We start from the raw sequence: 18,912 nt of genomic DNA on the forward strand, positions 1-18,912 counted from the left end.
TACAGGGTGAAAGTACCACAGCTGGGAAGTGTGAGACAGGAACAATCTCATACACAAAGGGTGGATCATGGATGTTAAGAGATTCCTCAGAGCGGACTCAAAACTTGTTTTTTCATTTTCTTTCTAGTTCTCTCTTAACCTGGCCCTAATTATTCCCTTCTTATATAAAAATACATGGTATCCCAAGACATGACTTGGAATTTCTACTTTCCCCCAACCTTTCACTCACTTTTCTGAAAATTTATCCTTTCTTCAATTAATTATGATTAATTTTGAGATGAGAAACCTGAAATTTGTTGTGACCCACTGCCTGTCCCTTATGAGATCCCATTGCTCTCTACAATCTATTTTAAACTCTCTTTGGATATGTCTCAACTATTCAATTCAGTGTAATATTACTAAAACTGAAGGCATTTTAATGGAAATGGTTTATCTCCCTGGCACAGTGCAGTACTCTGGAGGGATACTAACTGAGCTCTCAGAAGCAGTATTAGGTTCAGTGCCACTGTGCACCCACCTGTACTACCTTCAGTCCTGAAAATGGCACAGTATTTAACAGTATTTGAGGGATCTGTGTACTCTTTTAGTTGTGCATCGTAGCTAAGGCTTGTACTTCTGCTCTAGCATTTTGCAAATATATTTCTTATTTTCAAATTTTCCCATGGTGAGTCTCTAAAAAGAAGGATTTGTTGAAAAGTTGCATGTATGCAGAGAAGAAGCAAACAGAATGTAGCTCAGGTTTTTAATTACTTGATCTTTTTTTTTCTGGATTGTCCAGACAAGACTTACTAAGTTTTTAACTGGTGAATTGCTAGTTAGTGAAGACTTTGAGAAAATAATACACTTTCAGGTTAAAGATACATGCCTCTGTGGAGTATACTAACAGCACATGGGATAAAAAATGAGATGTGGAAGGAGACCAAGTAGGTAAAGTATCTCTCAAATTTTAACTCAGTTATGTTAGTACATATAGTCAAATATAACTTATCAGACTGGAATTTTAGTAAGTGATAGTAAAATTGAACTTGTATTACCACAGTTCCTCTAGCTCTCAGTTTGGATGAAACCTGAACAAAGTTGGGCTACTTGTGATGCTTCATGTATTTTTTGTATTAGCTACTCAGTTTAGTGAGATTCTCCTTACTTATTTACTTGTTCAGCTCCATTTGAACAAATAAGCTATATCCATAGAGGAAGGAAGACAACTTTTTTTCCCTAAGAGACTGTTTCTTTTGCTGGTGATATTCACTTGTGGGTATTGGGCCAATTCTCGTAAAACTGAATTCTGACTTCTCACCTGCTTCATCTAGGCATAGGGAAATACAGGGACCATGGCATTCCAATGCCTGTATCAGCCTGGACATAAATGGACAGACCAGCTGTTAGGAGATATGTGCTCCAGAGCCTCTCTGGTTGACTTAAAAAGTGGTAGTGATTTACATTCAATGAAATTATATATAATTTTTTTTTTCAGATAGGTGCAGGAATTTGAACACAAACAAACAAACAAATCATCTTAGAGGAAGCTCTGGAAAGTCACAGTTCCAGAAAATAAATTTTCAGAACTAATAGTTCCGTAAACAGGATTTTTGAGTGGATTAGTGTCACTATATCCCCATGGTGAAACAGTGAAACTATTTCCACCTGGTTTCTCCCCCATGCTGGGACCTTATTGCAGTATCCTTACTTGTTCACAAATGAAATGCATGCCTTTTAACACTCAGCTTGAATTGGCACGTCCCTGTCTCTGCCACCTGTTGCACCTGTGCACAAGAAAGTGAGAACTCATTGTTGTATCTACTGTACTTGTTTTGCAACACACAAAAAAAATCTGGTTTGTTACATTTTATCATAAAAAGGAGGGCTGGTGAACACAGTTATGCAATAAATTCTCTCACTTATTGAATGAGATCACAGGACAGCTGGGGTGCAAGGACCTTCTTTCTCCTATGAAGTGCTTTTTGTGCTGAGCTCCTGTTACATGTGCTCAGCCAGGCAGGGAATAGCCAGGAAAATGACCATGGAGAAATGCTGAGTGGGCACACTGTGCTTCCTCTTCGGGTGCACACTTCTTTTTCTGCTGTGTTTTGGTGCTGGACTTTGTGCAACCATGTGCAGTGTCCATGCTTAGCACAACAGGTAAATAAGATTTTAAGAATCTTTACTGAGAGTAATGATTTTTGGAGGATCAAACCCATCATATCCAAGGTAAAAGCCAACCCTGTGTACATACTTTAATGAAGTTCTGGAGGGTGCTGAGCATTCCCCAAACCCACCAAAGTAAAGATGTATTCTACAGTCCACAGGTGAGTAGTTTTGGTCCTCATCCTTTGTGTGCCTGGTCTGGAATGTTTTTTCTGGATTTCATAGTGTTTCCAAGGTTGCATGTATCTGTTAGGCTGCAGACACATTAAGGTAGTTAGCAGCAGTCAGTGTCCTTGATTATAGGTATTGAAATGTATTTCAAAATATTCTCTGTCTATGTGACAGAGAATGTCTGTACAAATCTACTGCACACAGTTCGATGTATTCTCATTCTAATGATGTCGAAATAAATAAACAAAGAAACAGATATATAAAGCTCCTAAATAGCCCTTTAAAAAGGAGAGCAAAGCAAAGTTAGAGGTATACTGTCAGTGCCATTAAGATGTGGTTAGCAATTCATCTCTACATGACTGAAAATAGGACAGGCATTAGGAAATTATTTTATTCTGGAATACTGAGTACCAAATACAAAAAACAGGTTGTGATTGTAATTGTCTCGCAGGACTGATTCCTAAGCACACACACCCCACACACACTCCCACACCCCCCACTCACCCATTTTACCACAGAATTAATTTGTAGAAGACATGTAACAGCTCCAGAGGAGAATATTAGGAAAAAAAAAATCCTTAGAGCATAATGGATACTTTGTGACTACTTAATAACAACATTAAACAAAATATTGTTAAAGAGATGCATTGTAAGAGATCTCCTTTGACAAGTAACTGTAAAATATAATTCTATTTAGATTACTTTAATTGGAGCTGAGATAATATGAAAACATAAACACATCTACCCAGTACACAGTACTAATGAAAACAGCAGTGTGTGTGAGTGCATTTAATTACAGGTTCAACAGGATGCTAAAACACAAGTATAAATTAAAGCAGAATAACACTCTACTGTGAAGAGTGTTAAGTTTTTAGAGTATCACTTGTACATGCATATGTCTTCCTTAGTTGAAGTTGGTGGCTTACCTGGAGAGATTCTCTAGGCTGTGATTCCTGATTCAATATAAACACAAGTCATATGCAGAACAGAACATTTTTCCTATCTGAACTTAAAACAGACCAGGTGAAATATTGAGCATAAAGATAGTTCAGATACTGAAAGTTGCATACAACACTAGTAAAATGGGCTTTTAGCTCTGTAAGGTTGTCATCTACACTGTTTAATTGTTGACACGGTCCTGGGTATAATTTTGGTCCTATGCCCTTCTCTTTCTCCAAACGTTTCTGCTGTTGGGCCTGATTTGGGATTTGAATGGACCAAGCACCATTCCCAGTAGGTATTTCTGCTTTAAAGACCCTTCTCTGACACCTAATGAAGTTTAATGGTAGGAGTGTGAACAAATCCATACCAGTTGCCCTGCCCTATTACACATAATGCTTGAAAATAGTAACACACTCAGAATTTGGAAGATTAAAACCTTACCTATAATGCCTTCATGGTTATCTCGCCAGATACTTAGCACTTTCCTTTGTTTCTGTGTAGTATGGGATGGTACTGAGCACCTTAGTTATTCACTAATCCTTTATCATCATCTGAAAATACAACCCATTTTCACACTTGCATGTTCTCTGTAGCATGCAGCTTAAAAAAGCAGCCATCAACTTGGCCCTTCAAAATTTGTGGTATAAAAATATGATATAAGCAATTTTCATAATCTGCAGGTCAAAATAGGGTGTTACAACTAGAAGCTGAGCTTTTTTGAAGAAAATGGCCTTACATCCTTTTTCCAACTGTTTCAGGCAAAACAACACTTCTTTTTTTAATCTTTGAATCTTAGGAAATTTTAGTAGCTGAGACATTCTTCTTATTTATCAAATTTATCTCTTGAAATTTGAAGCTCATTTCAACCAACTTTTTCCCAGGATAGGTATAGTGGTGTATCTTCAAAATCTGGTCACATCTGTCAAGGAGGGAAACCTCTACAAAAGTGTTGCAGTTTTTAGCATTCAAGACTGCTACTCTTCACAACCCACAGCTGCAATATGGTTGCAATTGAAATAAAAGTAGAAGGCAAGGAAAATGGAAACTGGGGGTAGATCAGCTTTTTCCTGTATTTATTTCCAGTCTGATTTGTCATCTGAGATAAGACCACAGATAGAAGGAGGCAGCAACCCTCTGACGTTTAATTACATACTCCGGTGGAGGGCTCCTAAGGCAGGGGCTGGGTATCACACGCAGAGGAAAACAGAAAGTGCTATGTCTGTATGGTGCCTGGAGTCACACAGCATGACTTCCTAACCACAGGCTACAGAAAAAAGCTGAGTCTGTGCCATTCTTGAACACGTCACTGGCAGTGGAATGATCAAAATGTGCTGATGGACCATGAGATTACTATAAAAAAGTATGCACTTGCTGCTCATGCAGGATGCAAGTGGTGTCTGTCTCTAAATTAAAAGTCAGTCAAACAGAACTTTCTAGGACTTTGACACTATGATGCCATTAAAAATTGCAGAACACATAATGCTCTTAGTGTTGAAAAGGATCTACAGTTAAAAACCAGTTAAAGCATTTTTTTCCCTTTTTCTTTTTTTTTTTTCTCCCCGCCATGATCCTGTGAACTCCCTGGTATGGCTGCTTGAGATATATTAGTTGACAGCCTCTGTGTAATTTCTGCTTTCTACTTTTAAACTAAATTAAGATGTTGGGAAGTAAAAACAAGATGGGTACTGAAACTGCTTGTATTTTATTTTTAATTTTTGTCATAATTTAAGATAAGGTTCTGTGAAATGAAAAAAGAGAAAATTATATTACCTTATTAAAAAGACAGTGTGTCTTCAGCTTGTTTAAAATGGTATTTTGAGGCTTGACAGAATAATTGATTCAGTATTCTAGTAATAATTCGAGGTAGTCTTTCACTTCTAGGTGACATAGATGAATCAAACCCAGATGCATTGTAATCTCCAGTTTTTGCAATTTCAAGGGTACTTGATCACCTTAGTTCAGATCCTATAAATCAAATAATTCTTGGCAGCAGCATTGACTGATGAGAATGTATCAGGCCTGATGATTTCTGCAAATCAAACTGAGGTACTGGAGGCAGTAGTAAACAAAGAAGCCTGTCTTGTCACGGACTGTATTTTACCAAGAAAATTATGAATGTTTTGGGCATTTATGTAAGTGTACATGAGGAAAATAGAGATAGTATGCTGGGATGTTGAGACAGAAGACAGAAACCATAAAAGTGATGTGAAAGTTGTATTTGAAATGGAGGACAGAGGCTAGAATTGGATGCATTGAAGGACAATGAGGGATATAGGGACTGATAAGGTCAGTGTGAGATAGGACCATTTGGGAGTTTGTTTGAGGGATCTTGATGACAAAACCACAGAGAAAGCAGAGAACCAAGTTTTGGAAGACCAAGTAGAACTGAAATCAGGAAGGATACTGTGAAGGGTGTTTTAGAGTAACATAGGTAGTTATGGAGGAAATGTCACAAGAGAGGTGCCCATAGGGGTTGTGGATGCCCCATCCCTGGAAGTGTTCAAGGTCAGATTGGACTAATGACCTTTAAAGACCCCTTCCAACTCAACCCATTCTGTGACCCTATGAAAGGGGAAATGAGAACATAGAAAGAAAATGGGATTTTAGAAGGAAGGAAGCTGGTGAATGGAAAATTTCTGAAGTAGGAGTGAGTCGATCAGAGAATGGAAAGAATGGAATCATCTGGGCAGGTACCAAAATGCAAGATTTATGTGACCATGTGACTACACTCATACTGTATTATATATGTGAGATGAACCTGGAGGAAGAGACTTGCTTGTTTTGGTAAGTCTGTATTTTATGTGCTAGCAAAAATTTGAGAATGTGTGTTCAGTTCTCTATTCTATCATACATTTTCTGCATGGTATAAGGCAACTGAAACCAGTTTTTACATTATGTAGGGCAGCTGGAATTTGGTAGCATTTGCCAAATGCAGATTTCCTTAGGCTTGTTCATTCTCAGTGATTTAACAAACCACACATTTATCCCCTGGGAAAGCTCTATACCCTAGTTCAGCATCTGTAAAATGGGGCAAATAGCTTTGCCACAGTAGAGAGTGTTGTGAACATTAATTTTTTTAAGGCTGTGATAGTGCTATGTACGCAAATCCGAAAGATAAAAGAAGGTGAAGTCAAAAGCTGGAGAAATATTTTATCAAATTGAGAAAGGAATTTTGCCCTACTCCCTCTGCAAAATGTTGTAAGAAATATTTGAATGATCCCTTCCATGTTCATAGTGTTACATGCCAGTCACTGTAGCATTATGTGCAAATTTCATTCATGGAAGCATTAAATCCTTACTTGTCTTTTTAATAGACAGACAATTCAATATGTGTATTTTGATGCCTTTCCTGTTTTTGCAGTTTCAGGGTGGTATCTTTCATTGATATATGTTCACTACAGAACAAGAAAATATTCTTCTTATTAGACCTGATTTGAAGGTTATTTAAATCTTGTTCTTGCAATACCTTTAAAGATTTGTATTGGTACATTTTTGCTTTTGCATTGATAGGGTTTCTTCATTAGCCTGATCTGGTATGCTGTTTTAGGATACTCAAGAGTTTTCTAGCTTGGTATTATGACAATTGAAATAATAGTTGTGAAGAAAAGTCTTGAAAGTAAATGTGAGTCATTAAAGAGATTTAAATGTAACAAATAAATTAAACACATGATTGTAATGAATAAAAATCTACTTAAGGACGAATTTGCATGCAGCTGTGTAGCACATGTATTGGGGTGAAGTTAAGCCGTAAGTATGCTGCAGTTTCACAAGGGTTATCTAAGCATGTCCAGACTTTTTGAATAGTACAAAGAAGGCATGTAATGACTGACAAAGCTGGCTATAAAGAATGAATTAAACATCATCTCTTTGGGACAGAGTTTTGTGTTTGTACAGATCTCCACTAGGAGATCTGGACCCCTGAGTAAGTTATGGTATTCCATACAGTAAATAATCTTCTTAGAATTTTTCAGAATCTATCTCGAGTTCTTGGTAAATGTAGTTAAAGGGTGGCTTTGGCAGATGCAATCCATGAAACCAAGGCTTCTGCCAGTACGGCTGGAATTTGACTTGAGATTCTAAAGAAGGAAGGTTTCTAGAGTATGTCTAGATGTGAGCTAGAGGGAGGTGTGATTCAATGTGGGACTAAAAACCCTGTGCTTTCATTTCGATATATAAGAATATCTCTCTGATTTAGAAATCTAATCTCCTATCATGCTTAGTACAAATGCAGGATTGAATTCAGTTACCTAAAAATAGGAATCTAATGTCATTTGAGTTGCTGTAAAGTTGTCTTTGAAGTGTACATGGAGGCTGTCTAGTATGATACAGAGCAAACATAGGGGAGACCTGCACTCTTCTGAATGGCAGCTGGATGCCAGGTGGGATGTCACAGGGAATCTGCAGTGATGGTAGATACCTGCATTAAGGCAAGTGATTTAGTACCAAGGTGGCTGGAGTGAGCCAAAGTGTTCACTGGACTCTATTGATTTTGTCGACTAGATCTCAATTGACTCTTATAGGAGCTTAAATAACTAGTGTAGATGTAAATAGCTATGCTGTAAATTTAGTTATCTAAATCTGGAATGGAATTTAATCCTACATTTCTACTACTTTTTTTTTGTGCAAATGGTACTTCAGAGAGATAGCAGGAGAGGGATGCAATCAACGCATACTGGTTTACTGAGTCTCTTAGCATATATTTGTGAACAATTAGTGTACTTTAACAGCATAACATTTTACAGGACCAAGCAAAGGTTCAAAAGGCTCCTCTAGTTAGCTATAAAAGTTCAGATGCTAGATTCTGGTGTAATTATGTAGAAGAATTATTGGCACATATTGACAGATAGACCTTGTTAACTCTAAGCAACATAGCAGAAGTGTAATGCTGTAGAGTAGCAGAGGCTGAGTGAGATTCTGTTCAGAATCCTTAGATTGGAAAGACGTATGCAACTGAAATATGTTTCTCTGAATTAATAATAATAATGCCCAAGAAATTATATAGAAACTATTTTGTATCACCCAAGTCAGCAGATGGTTGCATTTTAGCACAACAAACATAAAATATATTTCTAGCTTCCATGATTGTCTTTGAAAATCAGTCTAGAATTATTTTTTATTACTAGCCCTTGTCCCCAGAGCAAATAATAGTTTTTTGTTGAGAGACACACTTTTACAACCTGTGAGCATTTGTAAACTAAACTGATCTGTAAAAGAAACTTCAGAACAACTTGGTGGTTTTTTGGTGTTTTGTTTACCTACTTCCCCTTCTCCCTCCATCCATCAAGACCTCACAGATTTTTTTTGTGGAACTTTTAAAAGATATTAGAGTAGCTTGTAATACTACACTTAGGTGTAGTCAAACAACTATCAGCCTTAATAGGAAAAGGCCAAATTGGGTATCAGATGCTTCTATTCTAGCTTCAAGAAAGGGGCACACAGTCAAAGCAGTGGCTGGAGACCTTACTAGATAAAGGCCAGAGCAGTTGCTTTTGAAACTGCTTTGGAAAACAGAGCTGGACCATTCTAGCTGCCCATTTAGGTAGAAACTGTCTCAGCTAAAGCATAATGAGGAATATCACACATCATGTTAATTGAAGTGGTCCCTTTTCATCTCAGGAGTTAAGTCCTGCCAATCTGCAAAGACACCATTGCTTGGGAAAGGGCCAGAAACATGCTTCTAAATGACTGGATATCTTTTTCAGTTTTAGAAATAATTAGGTCATTCATGAATCTGTTGTCTAGCAAAAGTGTGCCGTTTAGGTTTAAATACACGTGAATGTTTTTGGTTTGATCAGAGTGGTTTTGGCTCAGGTCCCAAACAATGACTTTCAACCAGACTGTTTGATATTGAAGTCTGTCCCTGTTCACTGAACTCTCTCATGAAATTACTAAACTTAGGAGTCTACCTTTTAAAGCAGAAACTGGTTTTAATTATTAAAGTAAGTAAATCCCCTTGATAGACCATAGATGAGTTCCAGATGAATGCCCAACAGGACACAGTTAATTCACATGATGCCCTCCACAACTTTAAGAAATAATCCATTATATAGACCTAAGTCTATCTGATTTTTTTTTCTGACATTCCTATAGAAAGAGTGAATTTTTACTGAAAACAGTCTGGTTTGGTATTTGTAACACAAACATTGCAAGACTTGTAACCTAAATATTAAATAGACCACAAAAAAATTTGAAAATTAATCCACTGGGATAGACTATATTTTAACAGCTAGTTCTAAGTAAGAGACGGTGAATAGCTTCATGGTCCAAGAAAGATCTTATTGCTCTCAAAGGCAATAATTTGGTCTTGGCAGTAATAAGTATAAAATTCTTGACCTTTACAAATATTCTGACTTGTTAAGCTTGACGTGCTAGAATAAGAAGAGATAAAGCACCTTTTACTCTCTTTTTTGCTACTTACTTTTTCCAGCTTTAGTTATTTAAGGCAGAAGTTCCTGAAAAGTTTTTCACTGTTGTGAAATAAGTACATAGACAGCAATAAACCTGGATGCAGGGCTTTCTCTCTTTTGGAGATGTTTTATGTTTCAGGTCATTAGTCCTGAAGTGGCAAGGAGCATCGTGGGGTCAAGGTATTTTGAATCTGAAGCTAGATGAGTGGTGCAACAGACTATTTAGCGTGACATTGCAAAACAGCAGTGGTCTGTGGCTTATAACCCATGATATCGAGCACTAAGGTTATGTCTGTAGTAATAAGTAGTGCAGCGTAACAGGAACAGGACTGTGTAGTGAAAAAGTTGTTGCTGACCTGATGATCACACTATATAGATTTAATTTCTACAACTTATGGTGTAGATCCACGTGAAAGAAGTGAGTTTCTCGTGCTCTGAAGCTACTCTGCAATCCAAAGCCAAACCGTTAAGCGGGGTTTGTTCAGAAGTTCACTTCAAAAGTAAATGTTTGATATAAGGTAGTACCAAGTTTTCACACTGTTCCATGAAAACTCATGAAGAAAGTTTGATTTTCATGCTTGTTTTTGAGGCTGACACTGTTCCCCTAAGCTTTTAGACATTTCAGTCTTTGAATATTTAAGGCGTATTCATAAATGGAATAAACAGCAGAGGGTTGCTTTTGACTGATGAGTGCTTGGTATTATTTAGTAAATTTCATTATACAGGCATCAGCAGGCTAATTGTTTTGCAAGATGTACCCAGCAATGCAGCTGGTGAAGAGTTCCCTTTCTTATCAAAAGATGATTGCAATTATTATATGCAAGAACGTAAAAGCCTACTTTATGTTGAATTAAATTGATTAGAATGAAGACATGCATTTTTGCTAATGAAGATTAATTGAAATTTTGGAAGGAAATTATCTCTACACAGCTTGTCACATGGAATGATTTTTACTAGTATAACCTTTGAGCCAAATAAAAACGGTAAAAAGAGTGAAACCCTATCTAGATTTGTGAAATGTTAAGTAATGAAAATGATACAAAAAGTTTCTATTTTTTCATGCCAAACTTTTGTTTCTCTTGTAGCCCAAGCAACGTACATCCATAGTATCTTCTCTGGAATTTCACCGAATGAATCACAGCCACGATTATTTTGAAATCAACTCATCCATTGGCTGTGCAAGTTTTATTTCTACTCCTGCAATCAGTCCAGCTAATTATTCCTTTGGACCTCTGGAATACAGTCTCGAAGAGAAAGAACTTCCAGGTATAGAGAAAAAAACACTTTACTTTGCCTGTCAACAAAGCTTTATAAAGCCATAGGTCTTTGGGTTTAAGCTGGAATTGCTGTTTTCTCTGACACTGAAATACACTTACCATAAATACACAAAATTATGCCTGATTTTTTCCTGCTGCTTCACAAAGGGCTCTGATATTTCATGACCAATATTATTAAAACATGTTCCCCCTCATTATATTTTAAATAAATCAAACCTTTTTTTTACATACTTGCCTAGAATTTAGGTATTGTAGCTATCTATTTTCATCATTTTGTGGTCCGTATAATTTAATAAGAATTTTAAGTTGAAAAAATGTAATTAGAATTCATTATGCAATCACCAGTAAAGATGAGGAAGGGGACATTTCTAGGAAACCTGAGATTGTTTCTGCAGTGCGAATGGGATTTAGTAAAGCAAAACTTCAGTGTATTTACTCAGATGATAAGAGTTGAACAGAGTGATAGTGTCATCATAATGGTGAAGGTTTTATCTGTAAATAGAGATTCACATCATGAAAATGCTTTAAAAAAGATGTAAGTATTTTCTTTTTCACAGATCAAAACTTCAGGAGTGGGAAATTGTTGGTAACCCAAGCATTTAGCTTTGTCCCTTCAAATTTCACATGCAAGTCGATTATTTAGGCTAAACTTGTAGCAGAAGAGTATGGTATTTGGGAAAGCTGATGCATTGAAACAGATATCTTTAATAGCTAGTTTATGAGATCTGCAGATGGAATTTTAAAGAGATACGGTATTTAAGATATAAATAGAAGTAGGTTACTGCAAAATAAAAAATAATGCAAGTGTTGAAATTCAATGCAAACATATCAATTGGCTTCTGTAGCATTGATCTTGAAATTAGATGAATCCTCTATGTTGCTTGTTGGTAGGGTTTGAAACTTCTCAAATTGTTACTTTTCAATGATTTAAAAAATAATTAATTTCATAGCTAGATCAAAGGAAAACTATATCGTTAGAGAACTGTTGTGAAATAAGAGTGAGAAATTCTATCTGCTTTGATAAAGAAAGAGTTTAAATGATCAGGAATTATTCATATTGGTTTTGTGGACTATAATATATTATAATCAAAGATAATGTGCCATTATCTTTGAAACTAGAAGAATATGTTTATATTCATGGATATAGCAAATCTTTTCAAACTTAACTGGAAATAATTAATTTGAATGGTATCTTTTATTTATCTGGGGTAATTTGATTCTTTAGGGCTTTGTGTGTTTTTTATTTTTATTGGGTTTTATCTACTGTAAATTCTCTTCAGTGATCACAGTTTTATTCTGGGTAGTCAAATGATGCTAAATACTTCTTGATGTTTAAAAGCAAAAATAAGAAAATAGAAAGAACATTCATTGGCATTAGATTTTAACTTCTCCAGATTTCTGCTGTTGCACAGTTCTTGTTAAGTTCTTAATAGTATCTGGATTCGCTTTACTTTTATCTTCTTTGGTTAAATTTACAACAGACTACACTCAGTAACTTCTAATTTTTGCATTTAACTGTGTGAAATTGGAACTATAATCTCATGCTTATTACTACTAAATGTTTCTAATTTGTGGATGATTTGCTTTATGGATTGAGTGAAAGCTGAATTTTCTCTTATCTCTGCTGAGAAAGCTAAGGAAAAATAACAAAGGCAAAATGACTGAAGTTCAGATCATCTTCTACAAGTTTTTCAAGAGTATGTTTTACCATCAGTAAATCATTAATTTACAATCAGTAAATGAAATAATTATAATAAATTTAAATTCCACCCTCCATTCTCAGCTGGTATCGTAGAATTATTTTAGTAATATAGGATAACAGCTTAGACACAATCTTAGCCTGAATGAAAAAAACCACTTTATTTTACTAATTTAATTCTTTTCGACTACTTCCTGATAGATGATGCACTTTAATTCTACAAGAGACAAGAAGTACTAATGTGAAAAGAGAATAACAAAATCTGGAAAGAACAGATCAAAATTGTGTCTAATGGAAAATTCACTGATGCTTGTCTCTTACCTAGGTTGTTAAAAGCTGAACTTTGAATAATAATAGTCAGCAAGGAGCAGTAAAAGTAGGGTTCTGTGTTTTGCTACAGCTTTTTCCTGCTTTAGCTAGCTGTTGTTTCTCTGAAAGGTTCCTTGTTCCCTTTCCAGATCTACACTGACAACAATTACAGTTCATCATATTTCTTGATTATAATCTTCTGAATTACCAATTTGTTCTGAAAATTTGTGGACCATCTGCACCTTAAAAGACTGTTTCTTTTAATAATAATTGAGAATTTGTGCACATTTGACTGTTTCCTCCTTTATTATATTCCTGTGTCTCGCATTTTATTTTCTTAAAAAAAACATCATCAGCAAAAAACGGTGAATTATTTTATCATGCGTATTGATGTCAAGGGTCTTCTGCCTGACCAGAAAGAAATGATATACAGAAGGAACTTATTTTCATAGTGACTGCAGCTAGTGGTTTTCTGTTCCCTTCCTTGAAACAATCACAATACTTTTTACAGGATTTCTAAATCAAGAACTGACATCTAAATAAGGCATTAGTATTTCCCTACTCAATTTCAGTGCTTTTTATGTTTTCTTCAGAAAACTTGCAATGATTCATTATCCTTCAGATAAAAATGAGAGATGAATACAACAAATTAATTATTCTGTTTCTAAAATCTTTATCATTTTACCTCTACCTCAATAATCTGCTACCAAAAGAATCAGTCAAGCTCTTGTAACTTCTGATAACTTAGAGAAAATTCCTTTTTATGTTTGGTGATTGCAGTTTTATTCTTGGTGTTTGCTAATTCCCTAAATCCCCTGATTTGAAACAGGGATCCCGATTTTTGAGAAGTATATTTCTATCGAGTAGAAGATCACTGAACTCTACCACAGCACTATATTATCTGAATGACAGCACACGACAACATTTTCTAATTAATTAACTGGAGAACAGGCGTCATATAATGATAAGTATGTGCTTTAGCTTTGGCATCAGATGACCTTGTAGAGTAAACAAAACTACATATGTTGCATGCACGGATGGCAGGAGATACCTTAATATCAGGTTGCCTGATGTAAGGATAAAGGTTGTGTTATATATTTTGAACTTTAGCTGTGGAAGAACCTGCAACAAGTTGATGAAAACTCTGTTTTCACTCCAGTATGTGTAAGGCAGACTATGTGAATACAGCTTCAGCGTGACCTGTTTTCACAGCTTTATCTGCAGCAAGAACATTGACTTCATAGAAGCATTCTTGAATTCAGAATGAATGGTTATGCTTTTATAGCATTGCATTTCACCTCAAGTTGGAGTGCATATCAGTAATGTCAGCTATTATATATACTAATATAGAAAGTTACTGTACTGAACGTGAGACTACTCCATTACACAGGGAAGTCATTACTGTGTGTAACTCTGTCCTGCCAAGATGTAATTTTCTTGATCATTTGAATACATGTTTAGTAGGTGTTCTGTTAGATAACACAAATGAAAAATTAAATACCTTATAGTCAGGTGATTGTTTCGTTTGTGAGATATTCCTCATGTAACTTGACCATGAACCAAGACCACTAGATGTGCAAGATAATAAACTCCAGAAGAGGGCAGCCTGGGCTTTCAGGGAGATACCTCTCTAACATAGCTTCGTGCCTTGTTATATGCATCCCTCAAGATCTCTTTAAACTGTAAATCTTAAAGATTGAAGGTGACCAAATTGTGGCTGCCTTGGTAATATCAACTTGGCACAATCAACACCTGCAGCTGAAACTGTAACTCTCTGGATGATTTTCTTTCTCATTTTTACTTGACCAGTCAGAATAATTACCTTTCTCTAACCCATATAACTTCTTGTCCCGAGTATAATTGGGCCGTGAAATTAAAAAGACAGCTCTTCAGATGTTCTTGTTCTGTTTCATATCACAAAATAGGTCTGTACTCAGATGTATGTATGCAGTAAAAATGTCAGCAAATGTCTGAAGGTGATCTCATTACAATCTTTATTTTCAGTCCATGAAAGTCTTTTAAATTGTCAAAAAGTTCTGTATACCATTCATTGTCAAAGAGCACACAGTTTTTTCCTCATCTTTCAGTGGTACTGAGTTTATCTGTTGGTTAGAAAGGCTGTCTCCACTGTAGGACCTTAAAGTAGCTCTTACTCTTTTTACGTGCCTTGTTTTCTGACCGTGAGAAACATTTCATTCATCTAAGAGGGGTACATTTTTCCTTAAAACAACCCAAAATGTACAATTCAAGAATTGAATCTTTAGTATATGGGCTATAATTTTTTATCTTCTACAATGAAAAAGTAATATTTGATTCACACCTTAGATTTCTTCTAGAAGTGTCTTCAGATCTTTCTTTACAGTAAGTATCAGATGAAATTGTTCTGTCTCACAAGCCATATTTCTGAAGCAAAAGCAGTCCTACTCTTAAAGCTTGCAGTTTTGTTTTTCTTTTTTGAGAGAATTAGGAAATTCAGCATATTAGATTTAGAAACTTGTTTTGGAGGTCTGGTCTAGAATTCCTGGCTGTATTGCAATCCTAGATACATTCTGCTGCAGGAATGTTCCTTTATGTGACAATAGGAAAGTGGCTATTTGAAGTAGTTCACATATTTGTCAGCATTACTTTCTCACTCAAATATCTCATTTATTGAGTTGATACAAAAATATTAAACCTGTGATGTTTATGTAGACTTTTCAAACCTTGTTTCTTCAACTATGAAAAGTTTTGGAATTACTAGAATCGAAATACAGAATGAAAGGAATAGAAAGAAAAAGAAAATAACTCCTATTGCCAGAGCATTTTTTTAGATGTACTGTATGTAAGTTCATGGTACACTGTCTTTGTTTTCTAATTAGCAAAAGAATGCATGGTTGACAGAAAAAGGGGAAAATATTGTCTTGTAATGAAATAAGAATAATCAACAAATGCTTTAAATAAAGCATTCTCATCTCCTTTATACAGCCACTTGCACTTCCAGTGAGGGAACATCTCAAAAAAACTAGTGTTACCAGTCTGTACCAACGTGTCATTGATTGAGAACTCTTCTCCAGATGAGATGCCTGAGAAGGTCAAATTCAAGCCCTCTCTTCTCTGGTTTTTAATTTTTTTCATCTTCTTGATTACAATACAACAAATTCTGCCAAGGCATCCTTCAAAACATGTTAATTTGAACCTTTCCATCTGTGAAGATTGTCCTTTTTTTCCCGTCAATTTATAGCTCAGTTCAACTGAGTGCAAATAGTAAGATGTAGAGCAATTCCAGGAACTGCTCCTGGGGATCGTACTCACTCGGTACTGTCTCATACAATTTATTTTTCATTCTAATTAACTTGTCCAGCAGATGTAGCATGTTCAGGTCTCCTTATGTTGCCCTTCTTTTTGCTGCATCTAATTCCAGCCTTTGCACAGTTATCCAAGGCAAGATATGATCTGTTCCACATGAACAGAGAAATGTAGGGTTGATTAATATTACAAACTGCTCTTTATTAACTCTTATTGTCTTTTACGCAGTCCAGTTTCAAAGCAACATACTTCATGAAGCTCATTGTAATTATATTTCAGTGTTACAAGTATATCAACATGTCCAAAAATCTGATGGCAGAAGGGTCATGTGAGGCAATGCCTGGAAAGCTGTGGATGAAACTGATTCCTGTCATTCCATTCAAAAACAATATGTGTTTTTGCAATAAACTGGTCTGTGTTAGCACATACATGAAACATTAGGTACAGTATGCCCCTAAATATCATGCTACCTGAACTTAAAAATAATCTTCTTGGAGGCAGCTGTATTATTCCAACTTAAAGTTCATGACAGTGTCACCTAGCCTTCTGTAATGCCTCTACAGTGTTATCAGTCAGTCTTTTCTCAGGCTTAAATGAATTACTTGGGCTAAACCCACTTAGCTGCTCCTGTGAACCTGCTCTCCAAACATACTGTCTCACGTGTCACTAACTGTGGATATTCCGATTGCTAAGACAATAATAAGCTAATATGAAAATAAAACTATTTTTCGCAAGCATATTGAAGGGGTAAAACTGCAGATGGGTCTCGAAGCCCTGCTGTCAGATATAGCACTGGATGTGTTAATCAAACAAGAAATGACATGAACAGCTTCTCTCTTTTCAAATCAAATTCTGAACTATCTGGCCACATGTGGATAGGCATGTGTTGAGCCATGTGCATACCTATCTTTTCTTCAAATGGCTATTCTTCACAGGATTTGCCCTTTTTCCCCACATTATTTGCTTGCTATGAATAAAGCCAGTTAGCAACTGTTGACAATACAGTGGGGAAAAAAATCCCTTGTAATATTTAAAATACATTTACTAATTTTGGAAACCTGTATTTTTAGGCCTCAGTCTGGCAAGCAGGAAGGTAGGAAATACAGCAATGCCATGATGATGCTGGAGATGAAAATTTTAGAGACTGTCCTAAAATTGGCGAAGGAACACTATATGTTACACTGCTGTCAAATTCAGGTGTTAGCTATTTCTCAGAATCTTTTTTTACCTCTGAAGTAAGCATAATGTAATGTATGCATGTTTGTGTACATGTCTATTTGCACTATTAAAATCTTTTACACTTCACTTAGTTGCATACATCCTCTTCCTTGTGAGATGCCAGCACAGATAAATAACAGAGCTTCATCACATCATAAAATTCCTTCCTGTAGAAACAACAGATATTACAATATTAATTCAATAAAGACTTTTTAAGGATCTTCTTTTGAGGAGCAGGTAATGAATACAGTTTTTAGAGGCAATATAATTACAAATTTTAGTTATATGTATCTGATGTAGATTTTTCCAGTTGTAATAATTATCCTGACATGTAAGGTCAAAGAGAAAAATATTTCCCATAATGTTTCATTTACAATTCTTAGCCATTTCTAGAAGCACAGTTACTATAGACAATATTCATATTTATCTGATTGTCATGTTAGACAGCTCTTTACTTTGCTGGTTTCATTTGGTTTTTTTACTGAGCTGAAATCAAAATAACTCATGAACTTGTAGTAGGACCATTTTCAGAGACAGATTGTTTTACTCTTTGGACTGTCACCATGCCTTATTGTTCCCTTATCTTTCCATTGGATATTTTGTAAATAAGATTGACCAAGCTGTGGGGGATGCTCATGAAAACTTCATCAGTCAGAAGAATTGCCCTTGCAAGATAAAGGCAATGAGCAAAGAGCGCTAGGATATTTCAGTCTTCAGTTCCTCACAGTATTGTTTGTGATAAAATTTTCTTTTCACTCTATGAATGCATTTAAACTGATTGTAACATTAGTTAGAGTATTCTATCTTACATTTCAATCTATTTCTCTTGTGTCATGTCCTCTTATTCAATTGCTTTTCTGCTTCTTCTCTGTATGAGAATGTTTGTACCTTTCAGAAAGCTTTCTACTCACCAGCTATATTTCTGAGCCCTGTGTGAGATGATTAGAACTGAAGGAAATGGCAAAAACATTCCTGTTTTTTTTAAGAACTTTTAGTCCTCTAAGCATACTTAGTCATGTTCAGTTTTAAGAAAAACAAAAAACTCTCTGTATTGCATACCAACCAGTTTTCATTTCTTCTAAGACCATTCTGAAATAAAAGACAAGTTTTTTTTCTCTTTCTTGCACACAACTCACTAGATCTTTTTCTTTTTTTACGTTCCTTGCTGTCCAATTGTAATGCTACTAACATTTGATGTAATAAATGTCTCCCTTTATGTTGTTCCACACTGTATAAAAAATGGTCTGTGTGGGTGGGAAAACAAGCCGCCTTTACCTTTGGTAAATATCCAACAACTAGGGTAGCGTCTGTCTTACTCATTAGCTAATTAACTAGGTATTTTATAAACAGCTCTAGTTGAACAACATAAACGTGACACATATCAGAGTACATTGCTGATGGCAGTATTCTTTTGGAAAATGAAAATTTGATGCCACTGAGTGAAAGGAGAAAATTGAAT

The 18,912-nt window shown here is 35.6% G+C and overlaps 1 protein-coding gene across 10 annotated transcripts in view; it reads left to right on the forward strand.

The window, feature by feature from the left end:
* The window catches only part of ANKS1B (ankyrin repeat and sterile alpha motif domain containing 1B), a 414,231-nt gene that overhangs the window by 145,550 nt on the left and 249,769 nt on the right, over nt 1–18,912 (forward strand). For all 10 annotated transcript variants that reach the window (XR_001921711.2, XR_001921712.2, XR_001921713.2 and 7 more), the window contains one exon: nt 10,751–10,931. Coding sequence is in view for 7 of the 10 variants with exons in the window: in XM_018080496.2 (XP_017935985.1) it covers nt 10,751–10,931 (181 nt within the window). In the remaining 3 variants the exon portion in view is untranslated. The remainder of the gene's footprint in view (nt 1–10,750; nt 10,932–18,912) is intronic.

This window comes from Manacus vitellinus, unplaced genomic scaffold, assembly GCF_001715985.3.
Source record: "Manacus vitellinus isolate BGI_N305 unplaced genomic scaffold, ASM171598v3 scaffold_5_pilon, whole genome shotgun sequence".
NCBI lineage: Eukaryota > Metazoa > Chordata > Aves > Passeriformes > Pipridae > Manacus > Manacus vitellinus.